The sequence below is a fragment of the Cannabis sativa genome, chromosome 8 (assembly GCF_029168945.1).
Source record: "Cannabis sativa cultivar Pink pepper isolate KNU-18-1 chromosome 8, ASM2916894v1, whole genome shotgun sequence".
Lineage (NCBI taxonomy): Eukaryota > Viridiplantae > Streptophyta > Magnoliopsida > Rosales > Cannabaceae > Cannabis > Cannabis sativa.
The window spans coordinates 18,049,663-18,067,724 of NC_083608.1; the positions used below are offsets into that span (position 1 = coordinate 18,049,663).

Genomic DNA, 18,062 nt, shown 5'->3' on the forward strand with positions numbered 1-18,062 from the left:
TAATTGTTATTTTTTTTAATTATATTTAATGCTACATAATCTCAAATTCTTACATTTAAAATATAAATAAAAAGTATTACTTACAAAAATCATGCCCCTACTTAACTTAAATCTTGAATCCACACTGTATATAAATATATTCATATATATAAATCTAGCTGGCAAAATAATCATCCTAGCTACATTATTTTGTTGAAGAAAGTTTATCCCAAAAGTGAAGGGAATTAAATAAAAAAGGAGGTCCACCCTTCTTGCCTTTCAATATGTCTTGTTTCTTTTCCATGTACAAAATATGTATAATGGTTTGAACATCTCCATCTCTTGCTTGAAGAACCAAAAAGACATAATTGGTTCTCATTTTCTCTATCTTTTACTATTTTGCTTTTCTTTCAAAAGACAATTTTCCTACGATAACTAAATTACAAACTTCATCCATGCATGATGAAATTACATTATTGTGTGTGACGTGGTAGTTGGAACTAGTAAATAAAATATCATTAATAAGGACACATTTGGTAAGTATTATATTGATTTTTTTAAAAATAATATATGGTGATTCTACAATGCACTCCTTAAAAGAGATGTACTGATGCACCCTTGACTTGTTTCGGCATTCAGAAGAATTTTTTAGTCTAATTTTTTTTCATATTCATGTACGTTATAGCTATTTAAGATAACCTACAAAATTTTAAGAAATTCAGAATAATTTACAATATAGAAAACAAAGTTCAAACAGTCTATTTTACATGCGTATAAAATAAAATAGTCACGCGTGCAATACACTATTTGAACGTATTTTTCGGCGTGTTAAATTTTTCCAAATTTCTTAAAATTTTGCAGGATGTCTTAAATAACTATAACGTATATGACCACGAGAAAAAATTTGACTAAAAAATTATTTCGGGTGCTAAAATAGATAAAGGTGCATCAATGTATCTATTTTAAGGGGGTGCATTATAGAATTTTCCAATAATATATTGTATTGTATTAAATTATATGGTTGTGTATCATATTTTGATTGAATTTTAATTTGTATTAAAATATTGTATATTTATATTTAATACAAGTCAATATTAAATATATAAAAATATCTTTATAATATAATAAAATAGTGTGTTTGCACCTTAATACATATAATCAAATGTGATAACATTCTTTTTTTTTTTTTCGGAAGAAATTATTTACTCACTTTCAATCATATTTTCTGGAGAGAATACAATTCTATACTTATTTTAGTAAAATTTAGGATTAGATGTATGGAGTTTTATTTCAAAATTAATTAACGATAGGAAGAGTAACCCATGAATCTTATATATGTTTAAATGTTTCCACACATTAAGAATGTGAGACTTTCTAACATCCCTCTTTAAGATGGTAGCTATATTTTTTTTTTGCTCACTATCTTGGACAACTCGATTACAAGTGACTCTTTTTTTTTGGCCCACTATCCCTAATCACAAGTAGCTCTTTTTGACTCACTATCTCAGAATCACAAGTGACTTTTTTTGACTTTGACTCGATCTACTTTTCTTTTTTATCGGTTTTTGGATTTGGTGGCTTTTTTTTTCTTCGCTTTTTTGATCGGTATTTTTTAGGCCGGATATTCGTTAGAAGTTTTTGTTTATTTTACTCTGATATCACACTACAAAAAATTGTTACTTTTAGTGACAATTTTTTAATCACAACATAAATTTTTTGCGACTAAATTAATGCGACTTTTAGTCACAATAAAAAATTATTTGTGACTAAAACATACCATTTAGACACAAGTTGTCATTAATTAGTATAAGTCACAACAAGTATTGTGACTAAAAATACATTTAGTCACAACAAATTGTAATATTTGTGACTAGCTAATATCTTTAGCTACGAATCTTTTAGTCACAACATAAGAATAATAATTTATAATTAGTCATAACTTTTTTACTTTTAATAATTTTTTGTAGTGTCATGTTAGAATTTAAGATATAAGATATATAAGGTTTTATCTCAAAACCAATTAACCATATAGATCTTATATATGTTCTAACATTTTCACACATTAATGACTCTTTAACAATTTATAAAGTAAAAGTGTCATAAAAATTATTAATTAATAAAATATCATATAGTGTAGACATTTAGTATAATAATTTTCTTTTTGAACCAACATTTAGTATAATATCTGAGTATATATCATTACTATAAATATATAATATTTATATTGGATAAACTTAACATAATAACAATATGTTCTGGCTTGAATTGAATAGCATTTTTTAAATTAGTTATATATTAATACATATACACTATTCAGGTGCAAGTGTTTAAAATGTGAGTAGGCAATTGTTTATCTATCCCAAGCCCTGGAAAGAGCTCCTCACTGTGATGTCGCGCCAAAGCTTTGGAATAAATTGTGGAATAGCAAAATCTTGGAGCGACACAAAGTCATGTGGTGGAGCATCTTATCCAATGCTCTTCCTGTAAGAGATGTTATAGGAAAACGTTTCCATATAGAGGACTCGAGCTGCCCCCTTTGTGGCGTGGGGGAAGAGTCTGTTGAACATCTTTTCCTTTCTTGTGATGTAGCTCTTCACTTATGGCGTTCATCTCCGTGGGGTATCTATCCGGTCTGTGATACGGGCATTCGTGTCTGTGATTGGATTAAGTTCATCTGGGATCTTAAACACAAAGGGGCCAGTGCCGATGATATATTCTTGTATGCTTCTATTGTTGTGGATACTATATGGAGGGTGCGTAATGATAAGGTCCATAATAACTGTCCGGTTGACTTTAACAAATGCTTTGATATTATTTGTACCTCTTATGCAGATATGTCTGATTCTCTACTCTCTAGTCCAACTCTGGTGCTAAAGGAAGCTTGGTCCCCTCCCCCTGAGGACTGGATAAAGCTGAACTGTGATGCGAAAGTGGGTCTGGAGAGTACGTGTATTGCTGTGGTTGCTAGAGATCATCTTGGCAGAGTGATTAATGTTCACACGGCTCGGGAGGAGTTCTCGGATGCCCTGTGTGGTGAAGCTGCGGCCTGCTGCTTGGCTGTATCAGTTGCTTCAGATTTCGGCTATAAGTATGTTATTGTGGAGAATGATTCGAGAGTAGTCATCGACGCTATCAATGGGAATGGATCTCGTTGGGCCTTAGAGAACTACGTCTCATTTTGTACTAAGTCATCTCCTTTATTTAATACTTGTTGTTTTTCTTATGTTAGCAGATCTTGTAACTTTGCCGCTCATAATGTGGCTAGATGGGCTTTCTCCCATCAGTTGTATGGATCTATCCCGGTCCCTTCTATACCGGATGCTATTTTATGTAATGACCGTGAGGTCTAAACTCAGTTTTAATTTATAATATAAACGCCTTTCCTCAAAAAAAAAAAAAATAAATAAAAAAAAAAAGAGTAGGCAATTGTTTGAATTGGGTTGTCATATTTGACTCTTGACTGTATTGTGATGGACATAATGCTAATAATACGGTTGCTTATTCATTACATGTATATGCATGTTTCCTTTTGTCCTTCCCAAAACTGTCACACATGCAATTTAATTGCTCAAATAATGTAAGTAATTAACACCTACTCTTGCTCGAAAGAATTGGCATTTTGCTAACCCAAATTGTCATTTCGTTACTTATAGAAAGCATTTTACCATTTTCAATGCATAGGGTAAAAAATAAGTTAAATTCCGCACAAAAAATTAGTAAATATAAATATTATATTTGACACACATTTTACAATTATATTGCAATACATAATAGTAAATTAAGATACAAATTAACATAAACACCAAAAAAGAATTCTTCTAAATCTTTGAGATCTGAGCAGGACCGACCCTAAAATTTAGTGGGCCATAGGGAAAAAAAATATTTTTGGGCCCTCATTTAGAAAAAATATGGTATTTTTCAAAATTGATAAAGAAAAATGTGTAATTTTAAAAGAGGACAAATGTTTTTTTGAGCCCCTGAGCTAGGTGGGCCTTAGGCACAGGCCTTGCCCGCCTATGCTCAGGGCCGGCCCTAAATATGAGCCGAAAAAGCTCCAGCTCTGAGAATGGAACCCAACCCTTGGGATGCGACGCCGAGACTACATAACTCTGTCTCTGAGAATGGAAGGCCGAAAGCTCATCGTGGTAGTGCAATCTAATTTATTGGAGCTTAGAATTAATTTATAGGTTTACAGTTCCCGAATCACTACCTTGAAATACTATCAATGGTAGGATAAAGAGTCGTATAATGTTCGAAAAAATCTATTTTTAATTGAAAAAAATAATAATTATTTATTTTTGTAATAAATAAATATTTTTCACATTAATTAAATAGGAAAAAAACAAAATTTGTTAAGACAAAATTTGTCTAGAAAATAATTATTGAGAAAAAAGTTGTGAGGACAAAAGACACTATCCTTTTCTTAGTTGAGACAAGGTAGGCGCCTACCCTATTGTAATCACCCGTTTAGCTTTATTATGAGAATTAGCATATAATTAGGGCTTAATTTCAAAAATATACTTTTAATTATTATTTTCCTAATTATGGAAATATATTTGAATTTTAAGTGTATTATTTATATGATACATATAAAATTGGAATAATTACATAAGATATTATTTTTTTATAAAAAATTTACATTTTAACCTTTAACGATTTTTTTTTTACATTTTTACGGTTTTCCATAAAAACAACATGAAAACAATAAGAAAACTACATAAAAGTAACATGAAAATAATAACAAGAAACAAAATACAGATAACAAAAAATCAACAACAAATTGACAAGAGTACAATATAAAAAGACCGTATTTTCTGTAAACAAAATAAAAAAAATCGTAAAAATGTTTAAAATTCCGTAAAACCGTATTTTTGTAAATTTTTTTTTTGTTGTTTTTGTGTATTTGTGAAATTATCCCTATAAAATTTTATGTTTTTCATACTTACAAGCCTGGTAAAAGTGTAAATAAGGTAAAAAAGAAACAGCAGTATTTTTGTAAAAATAAAAAATTTAAATCTGTAAAAATGTTAAAAAAAAAACTGAAAGCAGTATTTTTGTAATCTTGGGGTATTTATGAAAATATACCTTTAAAATTAGTCATTATAGTAAAAAAAAAAAAGAAAGAGAAACTCTAGCAATCCAACGTAGCTTGTGAAGCCCAAAGCAGGTTGCGTGAAGATCCGTTATCGTCATGAAGTCGTCAGCTAACGGACGATTCTAAAATAAGTTGAGAATGAGTGAAATTATTTGTTCAACGTTGAAAGTTGGTTAGCGTAAATTACACACACGTAAACCACTCAACGCCCAAACCAAAGCCACCAACAAACCACTAACCATAGAAACAAGACGAGTAAGAGACTACTGTGTCCCATCACATCTCACACTCCAATTTCTATTCAGAAATGCACATAACTTTTACCGCTAAATTTCTTCGCTCCAAAACCAGATCGTCTTCTTCTTCCTCCACACCTCTCCTTCGATCACCATGTGGCTCTCTTTCTTTCGCCCGCTCGACCGATTTTCCCTCCAAAACTTCAAGTTAGTTCTTCTCCATTATATCATTAATCAACCATTGCAATTGTACATTTTTGTTTTTAACTCAGTGATTTTACGGTTTGATTGTGATTTATGGCTTTGGTGAAGGTTAGAGTTGTTGTGCTTGTGTTGTGTCGTATAATGTTTGAGCTAATTTGTCCTTTTTATTTTGGGGAATAATTGCAGATATGTAGTGAATGAACTCCGGGAAATTAAAGTTGTGGATGAGCACAACAAGGTATGTCTGCTCAATTTTATAGGAATTTGTTCTTTTTTTTTCTCTTTTAAATTCTTTTCCTATTGTATGATATATTTATTTATTTATTACTACAGGAATCAGTGGTAGATCTGTTGCAGTCTGTAGTGGAGATAGTTACCTATGGGGACAAACAAGACCCGATGATTTTTGAGTATGAAATTTTCCTTTTTGTCTATATCTATTTTTTGGCTTTTAAGTATGTCTGTGTATGTTGAGTTGGTATCAAATTGTGGCTTTTATGCAGATATTTTATGGAATGTCAAGTTTTAGCTGAGTTTCTTCGTGTACTTAAAATTAGTAGGGATTCGAGAATTGAAATACCATTGCTTCAGTATCTGAGCATAATGATTCAAAATATGGATAGTGAGCATGCAATTTGTAAGTTATGTACTGCTTGATCCGCTGAGCATGAGTTTGTTTTCTTTTTTTTTTAGTGATTTCGTCTTGATAAATTGCAAATTTATTGGTAACTTCTTCAATGTTTGCATTGAATTTGTTTTGCAGACTATTGTTTTAGCAATGATTATATCAACAACATCATAGAACATCAGTACCAATTCAATCGAGGGGATCTGGCCCAGTATTATGTATCCTTTCTAAGGTTATTTGTGTGCTCTTTTAAGTAATTTCTGTTTGGAAACTTGGGCCTTCTTTTTGTTCATTTGTGATAAGCCAAGTGGTTTTGCTGGTTTATTTCTGTTGTAACAATTTCTTGTTAGTTAGCTCTTTAGTTGTAATTATCAGCTTACTCTTTATTGTTACAGCTTTCTCTATAAAAAAGGGGCTGGTCTCAGAAGTTCAGTACATTTGCAAAAACTTCTGAGACCCATTCTTGATTCTCTCAATATAACTTTTGCGTAGATAGCTCATCCTTATTTTTTCTCTTTATTGTTTCAGTCTAGATTTAGTTATTAAGTGAGAACTTGTGTCACTTCTAACTAGTCTTCATGTCTCTCTTCTTTTCTCTCTCTCAGAGCCATAAGCGGTAAAGTCAACAAAGACACACTTTGCCTACTTGTTAAGGTTAAGGGGGTAAGTTTAATCTTGATAGATATGTAATTACCATGGGCTTTCAATGTGTACAGACTTTGAATGGAACTTTGGTATAGCCGTATTGTGTGAAAATTTGTAATAGTGAAAAAGCTCTGCATATGGTTTGCCATAATATGACATAGAACCATTTCATGAACTTTTAATGCTTCTACTTTATTTCTTATGCTGTATGTTTCCAAAACACGATTAATGAGAAATGTGTTCTCAGACATGTTTTTTTCTTCCCAACGCTGGATCAGGCTGCTTCCTTTGAGAAAATTTGACTTCTATGGGAAAAAAGAACATGTTTCTACATAGCAATTTTATAATTAGGAGTTTTAGCTATCCAGTCATATCTACATCATTTTGCAGAATTCTGTAGTTTCATTCCCCCTGTACAATGAGGCTCTTAAATTTGCTTTCCACGAGGAGAAGATGATTCAAACAGCTGTTTGTTCATTAGCCCTCAGTCTATACTATGGTATGGTATTGTATACTCGTTTTTCTTTTTTTTTTTCTTCTTTCCATATCATTAGATGCATTAAATTTTTAACATTTTTGCAACAGTATCCTTTTGGTTATGCAGTTTGTGATGATATGGTATATCAGTACATAACAACTCCTCCAGTCTCAAAATACTTCTCGGACTTGGTTATAAGATTAAGTGAACAATGCTCTCACCTGGATTTCCTTGTCCGAGCTTCAGAGTATGCAATATTTTTCTTTCTTTTTATTATTTCAGTCTATGATTGTGATAGTGTTACACAATTTGTAAGCTGAAACTCTTATCTTTGTCCAGGGATACCTGCATTGAGCATAAACGAAAACAACTGTTTTTGCAGGCCGATAAAATTGCAGACAATCTTTATTATCTTAAGGATATTCTTAATATTGGAGAATCTCGTTTGAGTAGATTAGTTGCTGAAAATCTTCTCAGCTTACTAGTCCTTCCTATATTGCAACCATTGCTGCAGTCAAGGAAAAGAAATGTGAGACATTGTCTCTTCTATTTGTTTGTTTGTACTTTATCTCATCTCTTCACCTTTACTTATTACTAAATTCCATTTACACCTCAGGTTTCAAATTTATCTGGAGTAACTTCACTATATCTTGTTTCACGTCTTCTTCAAGTTATTGATGGAAAAGGCATGATGGATCCTGTTGCTGGTGTTATTTTATATCTTTACTTCGATTCAAGTGATCAAGATGCTATCAAAGACATTGCAACTTCCAATCATTTTACTGAATCATTTTCTAAGCATCAGGATAAAATGGAAGAAAAGTCATATTCTGTTTCTGAGAATGAAGAAAAAAGCATCAACTACCCTCCCTGTCATGATAGTTTCTGTGATAAAAGGTTGTTAATTTTTTTGATGTGATATTTATATGTTAGTTGTGACGGTACCAACAAGTATCTATGATTAACTCAGTTTTGAGAAAATTTCACCTATCCTGGTAGTCTTCATGGAGTTTTTGAGATCGTGTGACTTGATCTGAGCTCTTATGTTTCTATCATTTTATGGGCAAGTACCTTTTAGGCCGTTGGTGTTTTCATTTATTTCATGAAGTGTAGACTGATATTTTTATTTATTTCACTAAGAACCAACTTTCCTTGGTGCAGGGGTGGATTAAGTGCATTTCTCTTTTCCGAGAATCAGACTCTGCAGTTAGCATCATTGTTTTTATTGCTTATTGTGTCTGAAATTAAAGGTATCAATTCTCAAAATGATAATATTTGTAAGCTATTTTTTGAGTAATTTTTATCACGCATTATAATTGTTTTTAATGTATTTGTTAGATCTTGATTGTTCGCTCTTTCCGAAAATTGGATTAAATGGAATGCATGAAGCAGATAAAACTTTCATTACAAGATTTTTGGATCAGGTATCGATACTGTGTGATGGGTAATTGTGTCTTCTCTCTAGTATCAATAATTTTGTTTATTGAAATGGGAGATTCATTTCAATTTTTCCCTTTGGACTTCTCTCACTTATATGCTTTCTTAACTATTTAATAATATTGCATTTTTTTTTCTCTGGTTTCGAATGAATTTAGGAGTCATGATGAAGTGAATTCTCATGTTGCAGATTTTAAATGTATTATTGAAGGTTTTAGCTAGCCAGACACCATTATCTGCAGTAGTAAAATGGCATACAGGGTGGTTCTTGCGGAAGCTACTGAATGATCGAGAGGAATGGTTTTGTGATCACAATTTACAGCTATTCAATGTATGACTCAACTAATTTCATTCAGCTCTAGTAAAAAGATAATGAATAAAGAACAAGAAGAAAGAAATGATGTCTCTTAAACATACGTGGTTAGTCTTGTTTGCAGAGCAGAAGTATCATTGTTTATATGTTTCTTTTGACAGACTTCATTTGAGCAGTCTCGCCAACACCTGGAGGAAGAACTTGATGGGTGCTGGTTTGATCACATCTTGGATACTTTAATAAATGAATGGGGCAGTTGTAAAACAGGTAAATTTATATTGTATATGTAATGTGCTGTATATTTTCCTTTTTCTATATGATTTGAAATATTGTTGTTATAGCTGCTTCTATAGCAAAATAAGAAGATAAAGTACAACAAAGGACATTGTTTCTTTCACTATTTTGTGATTGAGTTTCAATTGGTGTGTGTTGCATGCAGTTCTTGAGGAGTCATTTCATTCTAAAGATGCTTTTTTCATTCTGGAGCTTGCTGTTTCCCAAATAACCACTTATGGTATTGTGCATTTTCTTTGATTAATGATCTTTTCTTGAAGGAATAAAGGCCGTCCTCCTCTTCCGAAACTAAAATAAGATACAATAATTACAATAATTGTGCTGGCACATATGGCCTTTGTTTTCTTCCAAAATAGAAAAAATAGAAAGAAAGTGAATAATCAATATGTTCATATCGCAGATGATGAAACTACATTGAGTGCCTGGCAAAGGATGGTTGACTCCGTGAAGGTCTCATTTTCATTCTTTGTTTGTATTCTATCTTTGTTGTAGTGATGTTCTCTTGATAATAAATTAAAGGTTTGTGTTAGACAACTATATTCCACACATGCAAATGTTGGCTCAACATTGCTAAATATGTTACTAGTTTATAGGAATTCATTCATCTTTACTTCTTTATTGCACGTTTGCATATAATTGTACATGTACTCTTTTGAATATTTTCAAAGCTGCTAGCTATTTTGTGAAAGTTGCAATTTTCCTTTGACCGTAATTTACTGAAAGATATCAATTAAATTAATTATTGGTTGTGTTAGTATACTACACTACACCAAACGTTCATCCATATTATTCTGTTTGTTTTTAATTTGTAAGTCTTTATATTGATCTTGTTTATCATGATATCTTTTTCTTCGGGTTTTTTATTTATTGGTTTTGTAGAATGTCTCATGATATCTTTTTCTTCAGGTTTTTGTTCTCCATCTTCAGCTTAAGTCATATATGCTCAGAGGAAATTTGCTAGAACATCCATTGCTGTGCAAGGCACAAAGTCTAGCTTCTACTTCTGGTCAAATTCATTCTTCAGATGTTTCATCTGCAACGTTTGGTTCAGAGGTTTCTTTAGGTAAGTACCGTTTGAGTATAACTTTAAATTGAAACATCTGGAGTCCCTTGTGATTGCCTGCCAACCTTTTTAATTCCCTTGTGATTTTGATTGCCCACCAAGCTTTTCTAGAAAGAAGAAAACACCGAAAATTTCAAATAGTTTTTTGATCGAAAAATCAATCTGATCTCTTTGTTTTTCTTTCAGCATCTGGACTCCCTTGTAGAATTGCATTTTCAAAAGCCGGAATTAGAGATATCTATATAATACCTGTGGCAACAGGAACTTCTGGCAGATTACTACTTACAGAGAAACATCCTTTTCGTAGTCAACGAGGAGTTGTACTTGCTGTAGCACCATTGGCTGGGCTTACTGTAAGTTCTTTTTTTATTGGTGAATATACTTCCTGCTAGTCAAGTGTTAAAATGTGATACAAGGTTAACTAATTAAATTTGTTAATGAAGGTACGATTACTTATATAGATTTTGTATAAGCAGTGATTATTAACTTTATGTTTTCTTCCAACATGAAACAGCCCAAGATAGATGACATCCATCCTACATGGTTGCATCTTCGGATAAGGGAATTTGACCCGAAATTTTCCACTAATACAATCAAAGGCTCTCACTCAAACATGTCCAGTCACTATACAGATGGAAAATGGACACTTGGGTTTCAAAATGCGGATACTTGTGAGGCTGCAAGATTCTTGATACTTAAGGAAACTAGGAAGCAGAGATCAAAAGTTGAAAGCTTACTTTCTCCATTACTTCATAATAAGGACTGGCATAAAGATGAATGGAACGGTCATAATAAGTAATAATTTATAACTAATAGCAAGTAGAAGATTGTTCTCTTCTATATCTTTTTTGTGTATGAAATTCTGGTTTTATCATAAAAGCTAACATGCTAAGCTAGCAGAATACTAACCCAGTACTACCTGCTGTGATTATTTCCAAGAGGTGTTTGTTAATGTGTTATTATTTCATGTAATGTTTGGAAGGTAGAATTTGAATTGGTTGACTCATAAGGAAGGCATAAATTTGTATTTGCTTTGTCAAACATTTATATACCATTGAGTTTTTGTAAGATATTAACACTCTGCCACTATTTTTCTAATTCATTATATGTTTTGCTGCTGCTGTCATTATTTTCCCATTTCCTAGAGTTTCAAATTATTTGTGTACTATTTAATATAGGGCATGGCATCCAACTGTTTTTTTGATCTCCCCATTGGTATAGATCTTAATGCTTGGAAAGAAAATTGGGGGAAAAAGAAAGACAAGACACCTTTCAAGTCCAAATATACAATGCATTTGATTATTAGGAAACCTTGATTAATATGATGCAGGTGAAATGTGAATCACAATTTTCTTTTGTTTTTTAACTAAAATTACTGTATCTTGAGACTTGATTATTATTAGCTACATGACATAAAATGAATCTGGCTCTGATGGCATGTGTATTTAAAACAAAATGGTTGAAATTAATTTTATTATATATTATGATTGGGAATGAGGACATGAGGAGCTTGATTTTACAGAACAGAGAGACAGAGGTGAGCTACACACGAGCTAAACTAAGTAGTAGTATTTGTATTATCATGATTCTTGCCTTTATAAACTTTTAAAATAATTTCACTAGAGCGTTTAAGGATATTACAAGGCATAAAAATATTGAGAACTTTTTGGAAAAGGAGTGTGTGGTACGTAATTCCCCATCACCTTTACATTAACAAGGCTGTCATGTCAAAATTAGAGCAACTTTTTCTCCATTCTAACCTTTAAGTCTGGCCAGCCATCCAGCCAAGGGTTAATATTATTATTAACTACTTAACTCTCTCTCTCTCTCTCTCTGTATTTTTGTTCCCTCTCTTGGATATTGCTTTCACCCACATGGCCACGTAGAAGCCAAAGATGCTTATTTGAAGCTCAAAAGCATAAAATGAGCGGCCCTTTTGAGTAGATAATGCCATATTTTACTTTTAATATAAATTGCTTTATGAGAGAGAGAGTGCTTTACTTTAAGCAAAAGAAGAGAAAAATAAACCAATTAAATAATTAGAGACGTCCAATGCAATGCGTTACCATGAAAAATGAAATATAGCTACTCACAGAATAGACAAAATATAGTATAACTTTCACTTTGACTACTACACAAATCTAATGGTACTATCCAAACAAAACACATAGATTTTCAATTATGTATCAATAGCTATAGCATAAACATTAACACATGTAACACCAGTCTAAGGATTGGCTTTTGATGGAGATTTCATTTATTAATGACAAAGTTAACCGTTAAAATTTGTGGTCAGAGACAATGGAGAGAGAGAGAGAGAGAGAGAGAGAGAGAGAGAGAAAGAACAAGAAAGTATATATATATATATGGTGATGTATAGTAGTGGGCTAGGGGTGTATTAATTCTAATTAAGCAATTGTACATGATATTCCTCCATATATATTCAAGCACTCCTTTTGTAGCATTTGCAGAATGCTTTCCATTCAAATTATTTTGTGCCTTTGTATGTCTTTTTAGGCCAACAAAGATAGAAGAAGCTTTTTGACTGGAGACTGGCCCCAGAATGCTCTCCGAGAAAGAATAAACAGTTAATAAGGATGAGTTTGGGATTATATATATATTTTACTTTTGTTCTTTTATGCAGGCACCGTTTAATTTGCTTTCCAAACTTTAATATCATATATAATATCTATATATACACATATATAGATATGTTTATGTGTACACACTACATATGCATATATATACATATATGATCCATCCAAAGTATTTTGTAGATCATTTGTTGCTTAAAATAAAAGAAAATGATATACTGATCATTAGAAACTCTAATAATTATTTAAAACATATATATGCATAGATCAAAGAGCTAATAAGGATCGATATATAGTACACTATTAATAAGGAAGGCACATCTATAAAAGTGATGGGATCGATTAGAAACATTCTTATTGTTAATTATGCAATAATTGTCAAGTTGGTCATTCTTAATTATCACCATCAACTTCAATGCTATAATTAACTTTCTCTGTCATGTGTTGATGATTAAAAGAATATTAATATTATTATCATCATTAATTATTAGGTATATTACTACATTAATTAATTAACAGGTAATTTATTGCAAATAATTAACCGTCGTTACAATAACTAAAATATATATAAGATCTTATATTTAATTACACTATGTAAACTTAAGTAGTGATACACCACTAATATCCTCTTTAGCATTTCTCGTTAAAAATCTGCCTTTATTTTTTTTTTCCTCATTTGATGAAACTATATATAGCTACTTTGTAATCTTCGATCATCAAAGGCCACGTCAAGACTCTTTGAACAACTTATAAAACATTATATATGAAAAAAAAGGAACAAATATTGATCGTGGCATTAAATTAAATAAGTAGGTGAAAGTCGAAGATGATTGAGGAATAAAAGGAAGATCTCTCGTTATTTGTGGGAACATTAATTATATATTCTTCGTTTGTGAGTTTTTATATCAATATAGAGTTAAGTAATATTAATACTATAGATTAAGATGGTGAGTAGAGTAGTGATCAGAGGTTTATTTAGCTAGCTCTGCTTTCTAGGTACATTATGCAGTCACGCCTGAATAAATATTACAGAGAAGGGTAAAAAAAATTATTTTAATTAATTAATTTGGTGTGGTCAATATTATAAATTTTTTTTGGCTTAAGAAAATGAAATTTGTTGGATTTAGAAATTTGTTAAAATTAAGCTCTGCAACAATATGTTAATTAATGATAATAATAAATCTTATTTGATATCTCACTCTTTGTCTCTTAGGTAAACTATTATTTAATTATATGACCATCTTCAAAGTTTGAAATCAAGGTGATCCTTTTTAAGCTGTGTTAATTATTTTAATGATTAGCCTCCACTGTTAGATATTATTCAGCTCTGAAGCTGAACAAGAGATCTTGTCCCATGGCATATATGTATATTTATAGTATATAGTGATCAGAGAGTTTGCATTATCTTGGAACTATATATGTAATTATATATATATATATATGCATTCACCAATATGCTATGTATGAAAATGACCTTTCCTTAATTAGGAGATATTGTGCATGAGTTGTGTAGTCTCAAGTGGTGGTCCTTCATTCTCTTTGGAGATATATATAGATACCAGTCAAAGTTTGATTTTGTTTAATCAATTAAATTTTCAGTGAAAGATATATATATATATATTTAATTATTTAGCATTGCTATTAGATACCAGTGGTGCCTAGCACCTTCTCTACATGTTGCGTTGCGATTGATTAGCGAAACTTCTTAAAAGCTATTATATTAAATTATATGGGACCCGATACTTAGTTGCACCAATATTAACACGTAGGAGGGTGCTACGCACCACTGGTACCCTTTAGCATTTCTCTTTAATTATTATTAAGCTTAATTGAAAATATATGCAAACACAACAAATATGACACTGACACCTCACATTTTGTGAACTAAGTTTCTTTTGTTTATTAACCTTTCTGGTCCTTGATTGTAACTCGAAATTTCTTATTTGGTCTACAAATTTACTTTTATGTTTTTGTTTTGTTTTGGTATTATCAACATATTATGTTACACATAATCAGGTTACTTATTAACCAAGTCTTTTAGTAACTTTCCACTTCCATCAAAATCGATATAAGGAAAAAGCACAACAGATATAGAGAAAACGCGTTTTTGATGGATACATATTAATATAGTAAAATTTTAAAAAGGAACATAATATTAATGATGTAAAAATTGTTGGAACATATTCAATACATTTTTTATGACGTGATTAATTGGGGTGGGGTGAGTTTGAGGGGACCCAATTTCTCTATATATATAACTAATTAAGAGAAAAATTGGAAAAGAAGAAAAGAAAAGAAAGACCCATCAATTGTTCTGAGTGAGTTGGGAAAGTCGTTATAGTTCAATTGATTGAATAAATATATAATGTATTTATTTATTTATTTATTGAATTAGTGGATGTGTGTTTGTTTATTTATGAACCAATCAAGGAGGGTCCAAAAAGCTCCAACTTTATGTAATAATGGACAGAATAGAGTGATGAGGGAATGTTTTGTGGGTTTCTAAATTCCCATGCAGTTGTTGATGTTTGTTGTGGACTAGATAGTAGTAGTAGTTGTTGTTGTTGTTTTGTAGAATAATAATAATACTGAAAGCAAAGTAAAGGTTTTGAAGAAGGTAGAGATTGGTAATATCTATCTATATCTAACTGTAATGATAATAATAATAATTATAAGAGGCAAAATGGGGGAGGCTTTATTCGATGTCGCTTGCTTTGCTTTGCTTTGGTTTGGTTTGGGTCCGGAAGAAAATCGTACACAGTTCCCGATTCCTTTGACAGACCCTTTCTCTTTTCAGGTCTCGTTTTTGGTGGATCACCCCCATCACTCACCCCCTACTACTACTCCTACTAACTACTACTATATTACTTTACTACTTACACTTTTTATTTTTATTATCTCTCAAAATTATTAAAATAATATTATATTGTTATTAAATAATAGAATTACCCTATATTGTTATTTATTATTTTTTTTTTCAAATTTACGATTTGAGTTTCTAAATTAGTTGCAGCGCAAGTTGCAATATAAATTTCTATATAGAATTTCGTAAAAATACAAAAAAAATCTGTTTACAAGTGTAAAAATAAAAAAATCCTTATTAAATAAATATTAAATTATCAATTTTTCTTATTTTAGTAAAATAATAATAAAAAAAAATATAAATGATGACATTGATAAACATTCTTAACATTCCTTTTTATTACAGATGCTTTTAAGAATATAGACAATGCTTCCCTATATTATGATGTAATTTTTTCTTAATTGGGATTTAATTTATTATTGGCGAAATTTGAATTGTATTGACCATTTTTTTTTATTGAGACTATGATGGTTTTTGATTTATAACTTAAAATTATTTTAATTTTTTTAAACAGACAATTGCATTTTAAATACAATAGTTGAACAAATTTTTGAAAAACAGATTTTAGAAAATTGAGTTAAAAAAATCAATCATCAAAATGTTAATTTTTATTTTGAAAATAATTTTCTTACATAATTTTTTTCTCATTATTTTTTCCTAGTTTAGGTTGGGGCTGAGGTTCGAGGTTGGGGTTCGGGTTTTGGGAATGGGATTGGGACTGATTTCTGGGGCCGGGTACACGGTTTAGGTCCATATCTATATTGGTCTGGGTTAGGGGCAAGGTTTGAGGTAGGGAGTGGGGTTTGAGGCCGTGGTCGAGGTTGAGGTTCGGGGCTGGTGTTCGAGTCTAAGTCTAGGGCTAGGGTCCAAGTCTAGGTCTGAGTTCGAGGAAGCAGCCCGTCCAGGTTTGATTCGAAGTTTGAGGTTGTGGCCGAGGTCGAGGTTTCGACTGGTGTTCGGGTGAGAGTCCAAGGCTAGTGTCTAAGTTCAGGTCCATATATTTGGGGTCAAGGCAAGGTATGAAGTCTGAATCTGGGGTTCAGGGTTTAGGATTTGGGTGTGGGTCTAGGGGCCGACGTCTGGAGTCCGTGCCAAAGTCGGAGATGGGTTCTCAAGATATGGTAAATTGAATATTTTTTTTAAGAAAAAATCTAAAAATAGTTTTCTAAAAAAACATTAACTTAACACTATTTTAAAAACTATAAAATTATTTTCTTTTCATTTTTGTAAATACAAATTAAAAAAAAAAATAAAAATACTTTAAACTTTGTAACCAAGAGTTAGTCATTTGGCATGATGTCTATCACTACATAATTATCATTTTTTTTTTATATTAAGTGTACACAACATAGTATTCTAATACAAGAATAATATTACAAATAATAAGCTTGCTAATTTGAAGTTCCAATCATCAATTTTTTTTTTTTTTAAATGGCGACAATTTAATAGATAAATACTTAAGTTTAATTTTTTATCGTAATATATTTGAATTATTTTATTAAATTTTTGTAGGTACTTGAGTGAGTTACCTAAAAAAATTTTAAAAAGTATAACTTATGTGTTATTATCTTAAAAGAATAGATATTTATTTATAACTAAAAGTTAAATTTAATTAAATATATTTATAATTAAAAATTAAATTTAAATATTTAATTTGTAAATTATTTTTTAATATTAGTTATTAAATTAAAATATAAGTTGGATATAATAAATTGAAAGGGGGTAATTTAGATATATACATGCCTTAATTACACTAGTAAAAATGAAAAGCAAATTGAAAAGAAAAAAGGCATATACCAAATATTGTTTGTATAGTTAGTGGGGGTGGGGGATGTTTATTTCTAGGTTATTAGTAGTACCAATATTAAGTATTTATTTAAAACTTTGCATAAAAGGGAGAGACCCACTTAGAAACGCCATATCTGTTTTTATTAAATTGAAATTTGATTTATATATATAGATTTTTATATATATATATATAGAGAGAGAGAGAGAGAGACAGAGAGAGAGAGAGAGATAGAGTAAGCAAAGCTTAGTTGCCTTTGATACTGGTGAACTCGTCCTGCTTGTCAGCACATGCAGTCCACTTTCCACTACAAAATCGACTTTGGACCCCAAATTTTACCTCACCTACAAGAAAAGCATAGCCCACCTTCGCATAAATTTCAGACCCACTCCCATATTTCTCTCTCTCTCTCTCTCTCTCTCTCTCTCTCTCTCTCTCTCTCTCTCT

General features: G+C 31.1%; 2 protein-coding genes across 2 annotated transcripts; both read left to right on the forward strand.

Moving 5' to 3' along the window:
* The first annotated feature begins 2,429 nt into the window (after positions 1 to 2,429).
* On the forward strand, positions 2,430 to 3,329 carry LOC133030442 (uncharacterized). Its single transcript, XM_061103184.1, has one exon. The coding sequence runs from the start codon at positions 2,430 to 2,432 to the stop codon at positions 3,327 to 3,329; it is 900 nt and encodes a 299-aa protein (XP_060959167.1).
* Positions 3,330 to 5,230: 1,901 nt separating this feature from the next.
* On the forward strand, positions 5,231 to 11,498 carry LOC115699673 (protein TRANSPARENT TESTA 9). The gene is made up of 19 exons (XM_030627192.2): positions 5,231 to 5,517; positions 5,701 to 5,752; positions 5,848 to 5,924; positions 6,018 to 6,151; positions 6,278 to 6,374; positions 6,748 to 6,805; positions 7,178 to 7,286; positions 7,392 to 7,512; positions 7,605 to 7,794; positions 7,882 to 8,162; positions 8,427 to 8,515; positions 8,604 to 8,689; positions 8,893 to 9,033; positions 9,177 to 9,282; positions 9,455 to 9,529; positions 9,710 to 9,759; positions 10,216 to 10,372; positions 10,559 to 10,725; positions 10,887 to 11,498. The coding sequence occupies exons 1-19, from the start codon at positions 5,465 to 5,467 to the stop codon at positions 11,169 to 11,171; spliced, it is 2,328 nt and encodes a 775-aa protein (XP_030483052.2). The 5' UTR covers positions 5,231 to 5,464; the 3' UTR covers positions 11,172 to 11,498.
* Positions 11,499 to 18,062: the final 6,564 nt, after the last annotated feature.

Coding starts and splice junctions, on each gene's coding strand:
- LOC133030442 (XM_061103184.1), top strand. CDS start 2,430: ATGTGGTGGAGCATCTTATCCAATGCTCTTCCTGTAAGAGATGTTATA.
- LOC115699673 (XM_030627192.2), top strand. CDS start 5,465: ATGTGGCTCTCTTTCTTTCGCCCGCTCGACCGATTTTCCCTCCAAAAC. Junction 6,152..6,277: donor GGATAGTGAGCATGCAATTT/GTAAGTTATGTA, acceptor TTTGTTTTGCAG/ACTATTGTTTTAGCAATGAT. Junction 10,726..10,886: donor CACCATTGGCTGGGCTTACT/GTAAGTTCTTTT, acceptor AACATGAAACAG/CCCAAGATAGATGACATCCA.